Source organism: Phaseolus vulgaris, chromosome 4 (assembly GCF_000499845.2).
Source record: "Phaseolus vulgaris cultivar G19833 chromosome 4, P. vulgaris v2.0, whole genome shotgun sequence".
Lineage (NCBI taxonomy): Eukaryota > Viridiplantae > Streptophyta > Magnoliopsida > Fabales > Fabaceae > Phaseolus > Phaseolus vulgaris.
In genome coordinates, this window is record NC_023756.2 from 45108748 (window position 1) to 45123191 (window position 14444).

The following is a 14444-nucleotide window of genomic DNA, read 5'->3' on the forward strand; positions in this document are numbered from 1 at the left end:
TTTGTCTGAAGAAAAAGGATGTGTTCTCATTGCCAGAATAGAATAATAAACCGAACACTGCAGAACAATGTGAGCAACTGTGATATGCATTTTTAAATTTACAGTTCTCAATTCATACACAATAAACGGTAAAACTGAAACCCCCCACTGTTGCCCTGTAACCTAACAAGCAAAGAGTACATCCTGAACCTTTGAACCTCTAAATCTGCAAAATCCAGCAAATACAAACTATATGAGCAAGAAAACAATCAAGACATGACAAATGGATAAGTTATGAGACAGAATCATACATGTACAAGGTATACAAACGATAAAGGTGCTTGTGCCCCCAAAATTGCTTGGATCATAGGTCGAAAACCAAATTCTGGACTTTGACAGAGGATAATACATACAGCTATGCACTAGAATTCGTTGGCGGGTCATCTTTCCATCCTTTAGTGAGATCATAGTTGATAGATGCAAGCTGGGAGAGATTCTGAAAACACCAAGGAAACATTCGCATTAAATTTAAGGGAATATTTCGACAAGAGTGAAGACCAGGAAAAAAACATATTAACAGAACAAATGCTACATAGGCAATGTTAAACATATTAGGCTACTTATGAATAGTATAGTAAGCTCAGAGAAGCCATTTTAACACATTAAAACCCACTGTAGGTGACAAGAAAACAAGGACAGATCATGCATAATCCATTCAAATTAATTCCAAATGTTTACTTATAGATTACAAAGAAATGAATATGATTTGAGTGAATTACCTTAAAGGAGAAATTACTGAAAGAGTAATTGACAGATGCCCCAGAATCAAACTCAGCAAGACCCCCGCATTCATCTCCCTGTTATCAAGAGGAAGTCAGCCCATTATACTTTAAATTGATTTCAGCAAGTATTTTACGATTAGCAATGCCTACTACAACTTGCAATACCACTTCATCTTGGCGATTGCTCAAGCAACTACTGCTGCCACTTAAGCTATCAGCATCACTAGAATCCTCAACATCACTGGCTGGATATACAAGGCCATCAGAAGTATTCCATGAGTAGCGACTAGTGAAGTAACTGGTATCTAGAGCGCTCTCAGAAGCAGGAACAAATGCAGCCTACAAAACCAACAGAAGCATTACACTGGACATCAAGAGAGTGGCAGTAAAATTAACAATTAACATTCATCTCTTGGGCAAACTATTACATACTTTCTGCCTGGCAAGTGTGTCCCAGTTTATATCCTTGAAGAAAACATGTTGCTTTACCTGGATCACTAAAATCAGTTTAACATTTGAGCAGAGAAAATAAATCATAAAAATGGATAACAAAGTTCTATATGTTTATGAGAAAATTGCATCACCTCCGATGCGCCTTTTGATCCTAGTCTTTGATTAGGATCTTCTGTCAATAATCTGAAAATTCATAATGTCAGGAACCAAATGGAAAACATTCAGCTATCTTAGATATGAGTGCTTAACCAAGAATAATACCCAATACGAAAGTATGTTATCACAAAAAGTATTAAAAAAAAACACATATACCGATCAATAAGATCCTGTGCTTCAGGACTCATCTCTTCAGGAACTCCAGGCCAAGGTATCTTACGATTAAGAATATTATCAAATATATTCTACAAACACAAAAAATATCATGTCAGAGAGAACTCCAATCATATAAAGGCAAAACTGACATGAAAAGAAACTTAAAAATCATCTAAAAATTCATCACCCAACGAAGCAAGATATAAACCTGAGGATGCTCTGCGTTGAAGGGTGGAATACCAACAAGCAACTCAAATAAAATGACCCCAACAGACCACCAATCGGCAGTATACGCTGTAAAATTTGCACAAGTATTTCATTTGTTATGTTCCAAAAGTAAATGCTATGAGTATTCACCATATATAAAGTAGAATAGAATTATTAAATCAGCTAGCTACAATGATGAAAACATTTTCATTCAACAACATTGTTTCACTATAAAGAATAGCAATCATTTTGAGATATTTTAAGCATTGTTAAGAATTTAATTCTACACACAAGGGAAATCATGTTTTCTCTAAACTGTCCAAACAATGACAAAAGTCAAATTTATATTTTTAAGAGATGGGGGAAAACAGAAATGAAACCACCTTAAACATAAATATGGGACAATACAAACCATGTCCAGTTCCCAAAAGTATCTCTGGGGCTAAGTAATCAGGCGTGCCCACTGCAGAGCGTTTCTTCCTCCTTTCCCATTGATCCTCAGATGTCAATACATCAGTCTCGTCTTCTTCAAGTAGGGATGTCCCATTCACTGCTGGGCCAGACAGATCATCTGTGCTGTTGATGAGACCAACTTTAGAAAGCCCAAAGTCTGTTAACTGCAAAGTAGACAGAAAAAAAATCAAGCTGATTAGCAATTTATAAAATGTATTTAAGGATTACACGAATGTTGAAATTGAACTCAAAAGGAAATCTACACGTAAGAAATGGAAATTCTCCAAAATAATTGAACCAAATACATGGAATCACAACTTAAAGGATGGGATTGGTGGTGCTGTTGAAAGAAGCTAATAATAGAAAAGATGCAAAACTATCGATGATTCATCATAGATATAAAGTATGAGATTATTGATATTACTCCTAAGAGACGAAAAAATGTTAGCCAGCTTTTGGATTTTCATTCCAAACCAAGGTTTGGGGAAAAATTACAACAAACAGCCTTTTCCCATCACCATGGTTTGGAGGTTTATAAACCGAAATTAGAACATCCGCAGTAGTTACCTTGATGTGACCATCATGTGCTATCAATAAATTGTCAGGCTTCAAATCTCGATGAACCACACGGAGTGAATGCAAATACTCTAACGCAAGCACCTAACATTGGGAAAAAAACTCATGTTCTAGACAATGTAATGAAAAAAATTCAGATAACTCGAGATACAAAAGAGCCAGTAAGGAGATAGAACCAAGAATTACCACTTCAGCGATATATACACGGGCAACTTCCTCGTCTAAGCAACCTAAATTCCTTAATAATGAATACAGGTCACCTCCATTCAGATACTCCATGACAAGATATAAATTATCACGACATGTAAAAGAATAGAAGAACCGAACCTGATTAAAATAAAGCTAACATTAGAATAAGATAACATTTCTCAAAGCAACATGGAACAATAAAAAAGTTAGACCTGCTCACCACAAAAGGATTGCGTACTGTAATTAAGATATCACGTTCTGCTAATATACTTTCCACAGCATTTTTCCGGATCATATCTGCCTTCTTGAGAACCTATAGGAAATAGCTCAACAGGGTTAAAGAACTGCAGAGTAAAAGTATAAACCAAGATAGAAACAAGTTTATTTTAATCTAAGAGATCTGCAAATGCATCACTATACAAGATTGAGATTCTAACTAGGTCAGCACCTCAGCTTAAATCAATCATTTGCAGCACAGCAAGAACTCCATATAGAGAAATAATAAATCAAAATACATGATAGTAGGGAGCCAAACCTAAACAAACCGAATACAGTAAACCGAAAGTTTTATTTTTAATGTAAAAGTTAGACAGGAATAAACAAATTTACAACAGAGTAGATTAAAGAAATGTCGAATAGCAACAAACTTACTATACCAAAAGTCCACAAAAATTTTGGTATGAAGATACAAATAGTATGAAGTAAGAAACAACACAAGGAAAAAGTTTAGAGAATAATTCCACGAAAATTAAGGTCAGATTTAATACATATGTAGCACTCCCTGCAGCAAGTTATGAGAGCTACAACAACAATTAGTAACACAGTTTACATGAGAGCTTGAACAGCATGTCAGAAACTATTATTTTTAGAAAAACTCTTTTTTTTCAGTAAGCTATCTAAAAGAACCGTCAAAAGGGGGGCTCTTGCCATATATAAGCATTTCAAACACACAGTGGTAAGCTTCAATACAACTCCACACAGATTATTCAAACTTGTTACCCAATTTACTTATATACAAGCCCAAAAAAGTATCAAGCACAGTCAAGATGAAACAAACACAAGTACAAGGATGTTCACATTTAGTGATGAGATGATACAACAAATGAATCAGAAGCATAAAGTATATATACCTTAATTGCAAAAAGATCACCAGTTGTTCTTTTTTTAGCCAAGAAAACCCTTCCAAATGCCCCACGACTGATAGGTTTTATAATTTCAAAGTCATCAATAGAGGTCCTATCCCTTGATGAATGGATTGGACTTGTTCTCAAGCTACGAACCACATCATCTTCCAAAAGATCATCATCTGCCGTGCTCTCTGTATCTATCTTTTCAACATCCACCAACTCAGTGAGCTGCAGATACTTCTCTCTACCAAACCAAAATACAACTTATCAAGAATAATCAAAATAGATTTCAAAACAACTAGCAAAGTCCATGTTATTAAATTAAATGTACTGCAATGGTGGATTGAAGAAAATGTTTTAGAGACAAGGCCATGCGAAAGACTTGGCACTCTAATCTTAGCTAAGGACTTCATGAGAGGCAACTTTTATCCCGTGCTCTGTTTTGTTTCCTTTTTAATTATTTAGTTTGCAATCTAGCCTCCCTTCTCACACTTTATTAGTCAGGTACCTCCCTCACATCAGCTCGTCCTCCTGTTTCTCACTCTCTACTCTGCTGTGTTTTACTTCATAAAAAACAGAACCTTAGTTTGTTTCATTGTTTGTTTATTTATTTAATCCATGGCAGCAGTTACACAACAGAATCAGCACATGCTCCTTTTCATTCACGATCATAACAAAGCCTAGACATCAATACAACAGAACCATATATACAAAGATAGAATTCCTTAAAATTGTGCTATTGATTTTTCTATGTTGAAGTTTGTCTGTTTTATTTACTTTGAACTGCTGTTAAATTAGATTTCATGAACTAGAACAGTATAAAAGTAAATTGTTTAATCCTGTAAAGAGGAGAGGTGACTAAGTAAGAAATTCAACGAAGTTTTCAAGGGATCTCATGAAAAATAACATCTCTAAAACATTGGTCTGTAACCAAGCTGAATGACATCATGTAATCCATGCAGCCGACGGCCAGCCTCACCTTGTGGCATAACACTTTGTTATTGCTGTTGTTGTCTTTTTTTTTTATCAGCATTGCTGTTGTTGTCTTGTTGATATACTACAACATCTTTGAATTATGTTAATTATTTTTTATACAATTTTTATATACTTTATTTTAGATATGCAGAAATTTTAGTTTTTTAATATACTTTATTGTCGACAATTTGCCACTATGCTGCCCACCATAGTTTATCTTGGATTTAAACATGCTGCCAGTAATAAACACTGGGATAGTCACAAGTACAGGGCAAAAAGAAGAATGAATATGGATGTCTACATTATAAACTTCAGAAAAAAACTTCATAACAGAGAATTGCAATTGTACACATAATCAGGTGTTACTCATCTGAGGTGAGATGTGTAAAGTGAGAAAATAAGACTGCATATTAAATTAAAGTAGGTTAAGTTTATGAGATACTTTAACAATGGATACACCAATACTTTCTCACTACATACATTTCCTCACTATAGTCAAATCCCAAAATAATTTGGACACAAACATTGTTGTAGCAATACCGTTATGCCATATGGTATTCTGTGTTCAGTTATAAAATTATGCCTATTCCCTCAAAAAAGGGTCTAACAAGAACTTTCCCCAGACCTTATCCTGTAGTTCAACGTTTACTAGGAGTACTTTCCATATTACGGGGATGTCTTACATAATGTATAGCAGAAAAATACTAACCGTATCAGCTTCTCAATACGTGTTCCAAAGCTCTCCACAGTAAGTGCATCAAATTTCCTTCGTTCTACAACAACCCGCAAGTCATCAAGACAAGATAATAAATATGAACTTGTGCGATCATCATCCAGAGATGCATTTGCCACACATCGAGCTATATCAGCAAGTTCATTCATCTACAATAAAATAGAGAATTTTGAACAAAAGAATTCAAAATATGAGATTTTTCTGACAAGAATACATGGAAGTAGGAAGGTATTTGATATTTTTTTTAAGCAAATGTAATACATGACTCATTTATTAAAGTTCAGTACATATACAGACATAAACAGTTGGATATTAAAGCACAAACAATTAGACACCAAAATCCTTATTTATTTTAATAATTATATAAATGTGGCAAATATCATTTATAGTCAGGAATGGCTATTTTAATCTCTTAGAATCAAGAATATTTAGATCATATATCTATTATTCTTATATGATATCCTTATTATTAGCGGATACCATATCTCCTCTATTTATTGTATTGATTCCATTTTCTCAATATAAATAAAGCACCCACCCATGGTGTCTCATAAACATAGGGTTTCAGCTTAATGTCTCTTTATTTTCTATAGTTTAACAAGGTATTAGAGTTTATCCTAACAAAGTTTGTTAGGCCAATCAAACCACCCGCCATCAGACTACTACCATACCCGCCATTAATATCTATTCCCATACACATGTCTAGTCCTTGACGTGGAAGAGTGTGTTGAAATTCCATATTGACTAAAGATATAGCCAAATTATATTATTTAAGTAGGTATAAACCTTATCTTACAATTCAATATATGAAGTTGAGTTAGACCTAAAGTCTACTTTCTAAGATGGTATCTAGAGCCTCTAGAAAACCCTATTCGCCTGATGGACCCACGATCTTTGGTGTGAAGAGTTTTATTCTTTCTGCAAACCTTGTTGATGTGTGCGGCGAAGCCTACATTACAACCACCCATCATTGTGCTACAACCTCTTCCTTCTCAACACGACCTCGATGGTCGCGGCCATTGGACCTCGTTCGGTGGTTCAATCTAAGTTTATTGTCCTACATTTTTTTATAATTAGTTTTTCCCCAGGATTAAAAGATTGATTTCCAACATAGTTGACTGCCTCATATAACTCAACCAACACATAAGGTCATTCTCAAATGGTATAAGACTCGCCAATCTACTAGTAACATTGTTTTGGTAGCACACACTAGTAATTCCATGCATCCTTAGGTCATTGACTCTAGTGCAACTAAACATATATTTGGTAATATTTGTTCTTTATCTTCCTTTACTACTACTGAAAATGTGTCTTTCATCATTGTTGCTAATGGTTCACAATCAAGAGCATGTGATGTTACACTCTTAGAACATTGTGCCTAATGGTAAATTTGATCCCTATAAAGCTCACTTGGTCACCAAAGGATGACACAAATCTATGGACAAGATTATATTAACACTTTCTCTCCTATTACAAAAATGGCATATATCTGACTTTTCTTGTCCATTGCAACTATTTATCACCAGACTCAATTTCAGCTTGACATCAAGAATGCATTTTTGCATGATGATCTTGACAACAAAGTCTACATCAAGAAATGACCTAAATTTGTTGCTTAGGGTGAGTCATCTAATACGGTATTCCGCCTTTGCAAGTCCTTATATGGCCTCAAGCAATCACCTTATTCATGGTTTGGGCATTTTTGGCCAATCATCTAACAATTTGTAATCATACATTCACCATTATCTGTTTTATCGTCATCCTCCCCAAGGATGTATCTACCTTATTGTATACGTGGACAACATTGTTATAATGAGTAGTGATAAGGACGATATTGTCCAACCAAAAAAATATCTTGGTTAACAATTCCAAACAAAAAATCTTGCACATTTGAGGTACTTCCTTCCTTGGTATACAAGTTTCATAGTCCAAGGACATTCTCAGAGAAAATATGCTTTGGATATTTCAGAAGAATCAAGGATTTTAAATGCTAAGCTTGTGGACACTCCAATGGATCCAAATGTCATACTTGTACTTGACCAAGGTGAACTGTATTTTGACCCTATGAGATACAAATAGTTAGTTGGTAAGCTAAATTACCTCACTGTGTCTTGTCCTGATATTTCATTTGAAGTGAGCATAGGAAGTCAATTTCAAAACTCTCTTAAGACCATTGGGATGCATTCATACGAATCCTAAAGTATATTAGGAATGCTCCACGCAAAGGGCCATATTAATGAAAACAAGGGAAATATTCAAATTGTTGGGCATTCTAACGTTGATTGGGTAAGGTCATCAAATGATAGACGCTCCATTTTAGGATATTGTGTTCTTGTTGGAGATAATTTAATATTGTGGAAAAATACGGAAAAAAAAATGTTGTTGCAAGATCAAGTGCAAAAGCATATTATAGGGCAGTGGCCATAGTCACTTATGAGCTCATATGGCTAAAGCAACTCCTCAAAGAGCTTAAATTTGAAAAAAAAAATCCCAAATGCACCTTACATGTGACAATCAATCAACATTACACATTGCCTCTAATCTTGTCTTTCATGAGAGGACTAAACATACTCTGGTAGATTGTCATTTCACAAGAGAAAAAGTTGGGTTTGAAGGCACCAACAGTAGATTCGTCAACTCTAGTGAAAAGTAAGTAGACATATTCACCAAGTCTCTAAGAGGACCAATGAAAAATCATGTTCGCAGTGCTAAGCACATATGACTTATATACTCCAGCTTGAGGGGAAATGTTATAATTATAAAAATAAGGCATAGATGTTTCATAACCAGGAATATCTTTTAGAATCAAGAATATCTAGACTTTATATTTATTATTAGAATTGTTTTATTTATTCTCGTAAACATATCTTTATTATTAGAGGATACCATAACTCCTCTATTTATTGTATTGGTTTTGTTTTCTCAGTACAAAAAAAGCACATGTTTTGTCTCAAAAAACACGATTTCAACTCAATGTCCTACAATATAACATTACTGAATATAGAATGAAATAATGCCTAGGGATAGTTATGAATATTGGATCATGTATCACCTCAACATTATATGTAAACAGATGGGGAGGACCATTTGATACAACATACTAAATTGAAAGGATAAAAGCCAGCCATGACAACTAGTATGGGCAATAAATTAGATATAAAAGAACTATAGAAAAAGATTTAAAAAATGGCATGCCTGCAGCAGATCATCATGTTCAGAATAAGCACCCTTCCCTGCCAAGAGCAAGTCAATCTGACTTGTTCGTGGTGTCATCAATGGTGACCTTGGAGTCATGCTCCCTGCAGATGATGTTGTCATACCTTGGTCAGACTTTGGACCAAAACGAGTTTTACATGATATAAGTGGTAATCCTTTTAGGTCATCCATAAAAGTAGAATTATCGGTTTCAGGGAAACAGTCTAGCATGTCCTCTGAGCCTCTGCGAGACCAATCACTAAGTTTAGGAGAAGGAACATCAGATTCTTCAGTCATACTAGAATTTGATACTTTTGCAACATCAGGACTTCCCACCATTTGTTGGGAATCCTTTTGTGAACATGATTCCATCATCTTTTCTAGTGTTTCAGCAATTCTAACAAGACGCTCATTGACACTCAGTCCCTTCTGATCACATCTATCAGCAACTGCACAAATCCTTGAATGATCTTCAACATGTGAAGTAGGAACTTCCTCTTCACATATACGACAAATTATCGAGTTCTCCTCACTATTATTCTGCTGATCTCCCCAGTATCCCCAAGAAACTTTATGTTGGTGTTTGGAAACATGATCCAAGGAATCTTTGATAGGAAGAAACTCAGATGGCTTAGCGGTAGAGAGATCCACATCAGAAGGGAATCTCTTATTATTTGATGCCTTTGAAGATTCAACTCTCCCATAATTTTGGTCCTTCAACTGAGCAGCTTCTTTAGGGCTTTTTCCTGACGGAGATGGGAATTTCTTCCAAGAAGCCATTCGATCCCTGCTTGAAGAGTCAAAGTGTTTTGTATTGTCGTCATCAGCAGGAAGTGAAAGATTTTCAGGTTGCATAACATCTTTCTTCCAACCCATCATACTCTGTTCTTGACTAAAAGCTTTTTTTGATGAAGGCTTTAATGTCTTTGCAGCACTTGAACTTTTAGAATCCCTTCCCACACTAGGAGGAATACATTTTCCAGCAGAATGCAAGACTCTTGATTGACGGAGATTGAAAACAGGTTCATCCTCAGCCAGACCACTTTCCTTGTGGAATTGCAATAATCGGGTACACCTTGTGAGAATGAAAAGCATTCGAGTGTGAAGCTGCTTTAGCATCCCTGGAGGATGATCTTGACGCCTATCATCCAACTCCTGAACTATGCTTTCACACTGAAGCCAAAACTCCCCAGATGAAGTCATAGCGCAGCTCCTTGCCAAAACTAGCAAGTCCTCAATTGTCTCTTGCCATTCAGGATGAGTATCTGCATTTTTTTCAAGAATTCCAACCAGATCTGCCGCAAAAATGGCTAGATCAGAGTTTACGTCTTCCTTTGCTTTATCAAATTTTGCCCTAATAACAACCAAAATCTCCTGCACAACAAAGTTAAACAATTTTATTGCAATTCCCTCCTGTGGCACAAATCATCAACACCACAATATAATGTGAAATCAAAACTAAAATACCTCAAGGTTATTTAACCGTCGAGGCTTCAAAAATGGAAAAGGCCAGACACCTTTCGAATTCAACTCATGGGAAAAACTTTTGATATCTGAAGGAAACCTCTTTCTAGGTGCACTAGTGACACGTAATATGGCTTGAAAACGAGGAGATTCGGACTCCTTTGGGTTTTCAAAATCATATGCTGCCTGAGAAGAAACAATTGAGTTATTTTCTACCATAATAGATGAACAAACAGAAAATAACAACTAATTCATAAAAAAAAAAAAGTTAATCAAAGTGATGACAAAAGATACCAAGCACCAACACACTCTAAACCAGTGGTACCTCTGGAGTACAAACATCTTCACTTCTTAAGCCTCCAGACTGAGCCCATGATGATGCCTGGTTGCCTGTTTGAAGTGATATCATAAGGATAAGTAACATTTTAAGAAGAAAAAAAAACTGTCAGTTTTGCTAAATACTTTAAAACAAATTTGTTGATCAATGGTGTACATATAAAAGTAAACCAATAATGGCATCAACCCAAAACCGCCTCATCAAAACCCCATTTGCAATTTGTGAGCAAGTCTCGGTCCAAGCTTGTGTGAGGGAGTAAGCTTAGTTGATCTTTGAGCTTATGTGTGCTGTTGTACAAAATTGATTGGGCTATTTGTACTAGTCTACCTCTTATATATACAGTCTGTGCTTAACCCACTTGGGACTATTTCCAATACCCCTTGTGTTCACATTTGACACATATTACATACACAGTATTACCTCACAATAAAAAAATCATGTTTACTACAGAGACCAACAATAGATGAGCTTGCAAGGCAGAGATACAGAAAGGTGAAAAGTTGTGAATTAGCTACTAAAACCATCCACTTTTTCAGTACAAAGCTGCAACCAATGTGACATGGCCGCACTAAAAATTATAAGAAATCTTAAGTTCAAAGATCCAGTGATCCACAGGCATCAACAGTTTGATTTAATGTTATGGTAAGGTTAATTGCAATATTTAGTCATAGGGATATGTCAGTGCTTTAATTAGGATCTGTGAATGCGAGCATGATATTTTAGTTGTGCATTTGCGCAGGTTCAAGCTTTAGTTACGTATTTACCTTCAGTTATTATTGTTATTTAGATATTTATTTATGTTTAGTAGAAGCTGGTTATTTTACAAGGGAGTTAAATTGTGAATTATATCTACTTGAATAATGAATTTCCAGAATAAGTAATGCAAACAGCAATCAAAATATAGAAAGTGCACGAATAAATTATTTCAGAACAAATTCTAGTCTCACTGCATTTGACATGCTTCTTTCTCTTGGGTGTGATATGCCTATCAATAACTACTTTTCAGTCAAACATGGTCAATGCTCAGGGAACCAGGTAATATCAAGGTAGAAACTGGTAAGCCCAGTTGGTTTATATCAAATCAGAAAATGCAGCTGATTTTTGTGGTTTTCATTCTTAATTTTATGCCTAACCTGTTTTCTCAACTAGAATGAGATTGAATCACTGAATCAGTAACCAGGTCATTTGCTCAAGTCAAACCCTGGTCCAGTTTTCACAAGTTACAACTAAGATCCCAAACCTTTAGAAAGTAGTTCCAAAATTGAGTCCAAGTGGTCTCAACTATTGTAGCTGACCCCATCTAGTGGAAAAATACTTCTGTATTTCCCAACTACATTACTAAAAATTCAATTTAGTTAATTAAATGATTAAGTAAAACAGTAGAAATACTTTCCCCTTCAAAGTGTGATTAGAAAAATGATTGTCATAAGGATTAAGGAGAATATCTGAAAATACTAGTTAACTTCATCAATTGAGCTATGCAATTCTCTATTCCTAAATGAAAGCTGGTTATAATCCATGATTATTTAATCATTCTAATATGACGTGTGAGCTATATCTTGTAGATAAAATCTTCAAATACAAAGATTAATAAGACGTCATCCAAGTATGGACGATTATTTCAATGCAGAGTCATCATATTTGAGATGTCCATATAAAATGCAGTCATCAACATATATGAGTGTAGGTGTATATATATAATCACTGTGAAGAACTACATAACAGTTTTAAAATGTAATTACTAATATAGATTAAAATTCAATTACAATTTTATCCCTCGTCTCTTTACTCTTTCAAACACGAGAATAAAAGTCTAGTCAACTCCAATTCAGATCGTACTAAAAGTGAAATAAGAACTACAATCTTCTGTCCCACTGTTGTGTTCCAAACAAATTTGAAAGAACATGGAGCATCTAATCTTGACCAACTCAAAGGGAACAGAAACAACCAAGTCCTTTCAATTAGGGGTTCCACTCCAAAAGGTTCTAAACCTAATAGAATCATAGTACCAGAACAAGAGCAAGCAAGATACCCAGTCCACTCCACTCACCAGCCCCACTCCCCAGTCCTCATTCCTTGCAATTCTCATTTCTCATTTCTCAATTAAATGCATGAGAACAAGCCATTCTTCTAAAGCATGCAAATAAATAGAAATGTCTTGCGGACCCATAATAACCCTTCTCAACAAAAATTCTAATCAAACTACCGAAGCAACAATCCTTTACTTAACTGATTAAAAAATCAACCAAAACCAAACAATCAGAATCATTACATTACAAAATCCTCAGACACAGTTACAGTGTTACCTGCGGCCTCCGAGGATGACTCTCCGTTCTGCAACCGCGACCGAGGCAACACCACCGGACTCTGCTCCCTAGACGGCATGCTCCCCGAGGTAGACACGCTGTCAGAATTGTTCCGGTTATCGCCCCAACCTCCGGCAGCAGGGGCACCGCCACGGGAACCCTCACGAAACCCGACCCTGTTCAGGCTCGCCGCCTCCTTCTTCTTCCCATCGCCGCCGCGCACGCCGACGCCGGGGCGGGAGAGGTTGCTACCGCCGAGCGCCGTCGTTCCCTTCTCGCCCCTGAACCCGAAGAAGCTCTCCTGCGGCAGCGGCCCCGATCTCGTCTTGATCCTGTTCAGCCCCAGCGACGACGCGAGAATCGGCGACACCGACGCCGACGATTCCCGTCCTTCCCCCGCCGCCAACTTCTTCACCGGAGATTCCTTGCTAGCCTCCGGCGGCGGAGTTTGACTTTCCTTCCCCTTGACCACATCCTTCTTTTTGGTCCCGTCCTTCACCTGCGTCTGACGACACGCAGCAAGAGCTCCGCCACCGCTGCCTCCGGCTGCTAGAGTTGGATGCGCGGCGGATTTAGCCTTCTTCTTGTCGGATCTGGAAGGGGAATTGGATGAGAAAGATCGAGGACTGTTGGATGACGCATCGGGGCTGGAGGAATCGGATTTCTTGGAAGAGAAGAACCTTCCCTTGAAGACCATGTTTGGATGAACCAAACTAACCCTAGCACCATGCTGCTGTGAACTGCGACATTGATTTTGAAGCTTTACTTAGAGAGAGAGAGAAAACGAATGTAGAGAGAGAAAGCGAAAGAGAGGGTTTGGTTTGGTGTGATAGTGATGATGTTGAATTCAAAGGAAAATGTGTATGACTTTTACAGAAATTCTTCAACCCCAATTTTAGAATCATTTTAACATTTTCTATCACCCACACCTTACTCATTTTTCTTTTTTTTATTTATTTAATACTTCATTATTTGACCCTTTTTTATTTTTACTTTTGACCAAACTAATACACTTTCTTTATGTGCTTGTTGAAAATGTGCAATTGAAAATTCATATTATTACCATTTTGTCACAAACCTTCTAGCTTTTGTGCTAAACCTTTATCTAGTAGTTTGAAGGATTTAGAACAAAATTAAGAGAGATTCGTTTTAAACTGAAATTAGTTTATAGGTAAATTAGTTTTTATAAATGCTCGTGTTAACTTCTTTTAAAAGGTGGTTTTTAAGCTACTTATGTTAATTATACTTTACTTATTTTGGTTTGTCATGGAAACCTTCCACACCACCACTCAAACAAAATAATTAGGAAAAAGAGGCTTGTTTTTTATTTTAAAATTTTGGAAAGAGTAAACTTTG

General features: G+C 36.2%; 1 protein-coding gene across 1 annotated transcript; it reads right to left on the bottom strand.

Moving 5' to 3' along the window:
• LOC137837925 (probable serine/threonine protein kinase IREH1) lies at window positions 1–13981 on the bottom strand. Its single transcript, XM_068647108.1, has 18 exons — window positions 13089–13981; window positions 10771–10835; window positions 10449–10631; window positions 8982–10355; window positions 5763–5935; window positions 4082–4322; window positions 3172–3264; window positions 2949–3089; window positions 2754–2846; window positions 2146–2350; window positions 1735–1820; window positions 1527–1615; window positions 1346–1397; window positions 1194–1250; window positions 927–1100; window positions 759–836; window positions 291–475; window positions 1–205 (listed from the first exon to the last, which is right to left on the bottom strand). Exons 1-17 carry the CDS (start codon window positions 13783–13785, stop codon window positions 395–397), a joined length of 3882 nt encoding a protein of 1293 aa, XP_068503209.1. The 5' UTR covers window positions 13786–13981; the 3' UTR covers window positions 1–205; window positions 291–394.
• Between the last annotated feature and the right edge of the window lie 463 nt (window positions 13982–14444).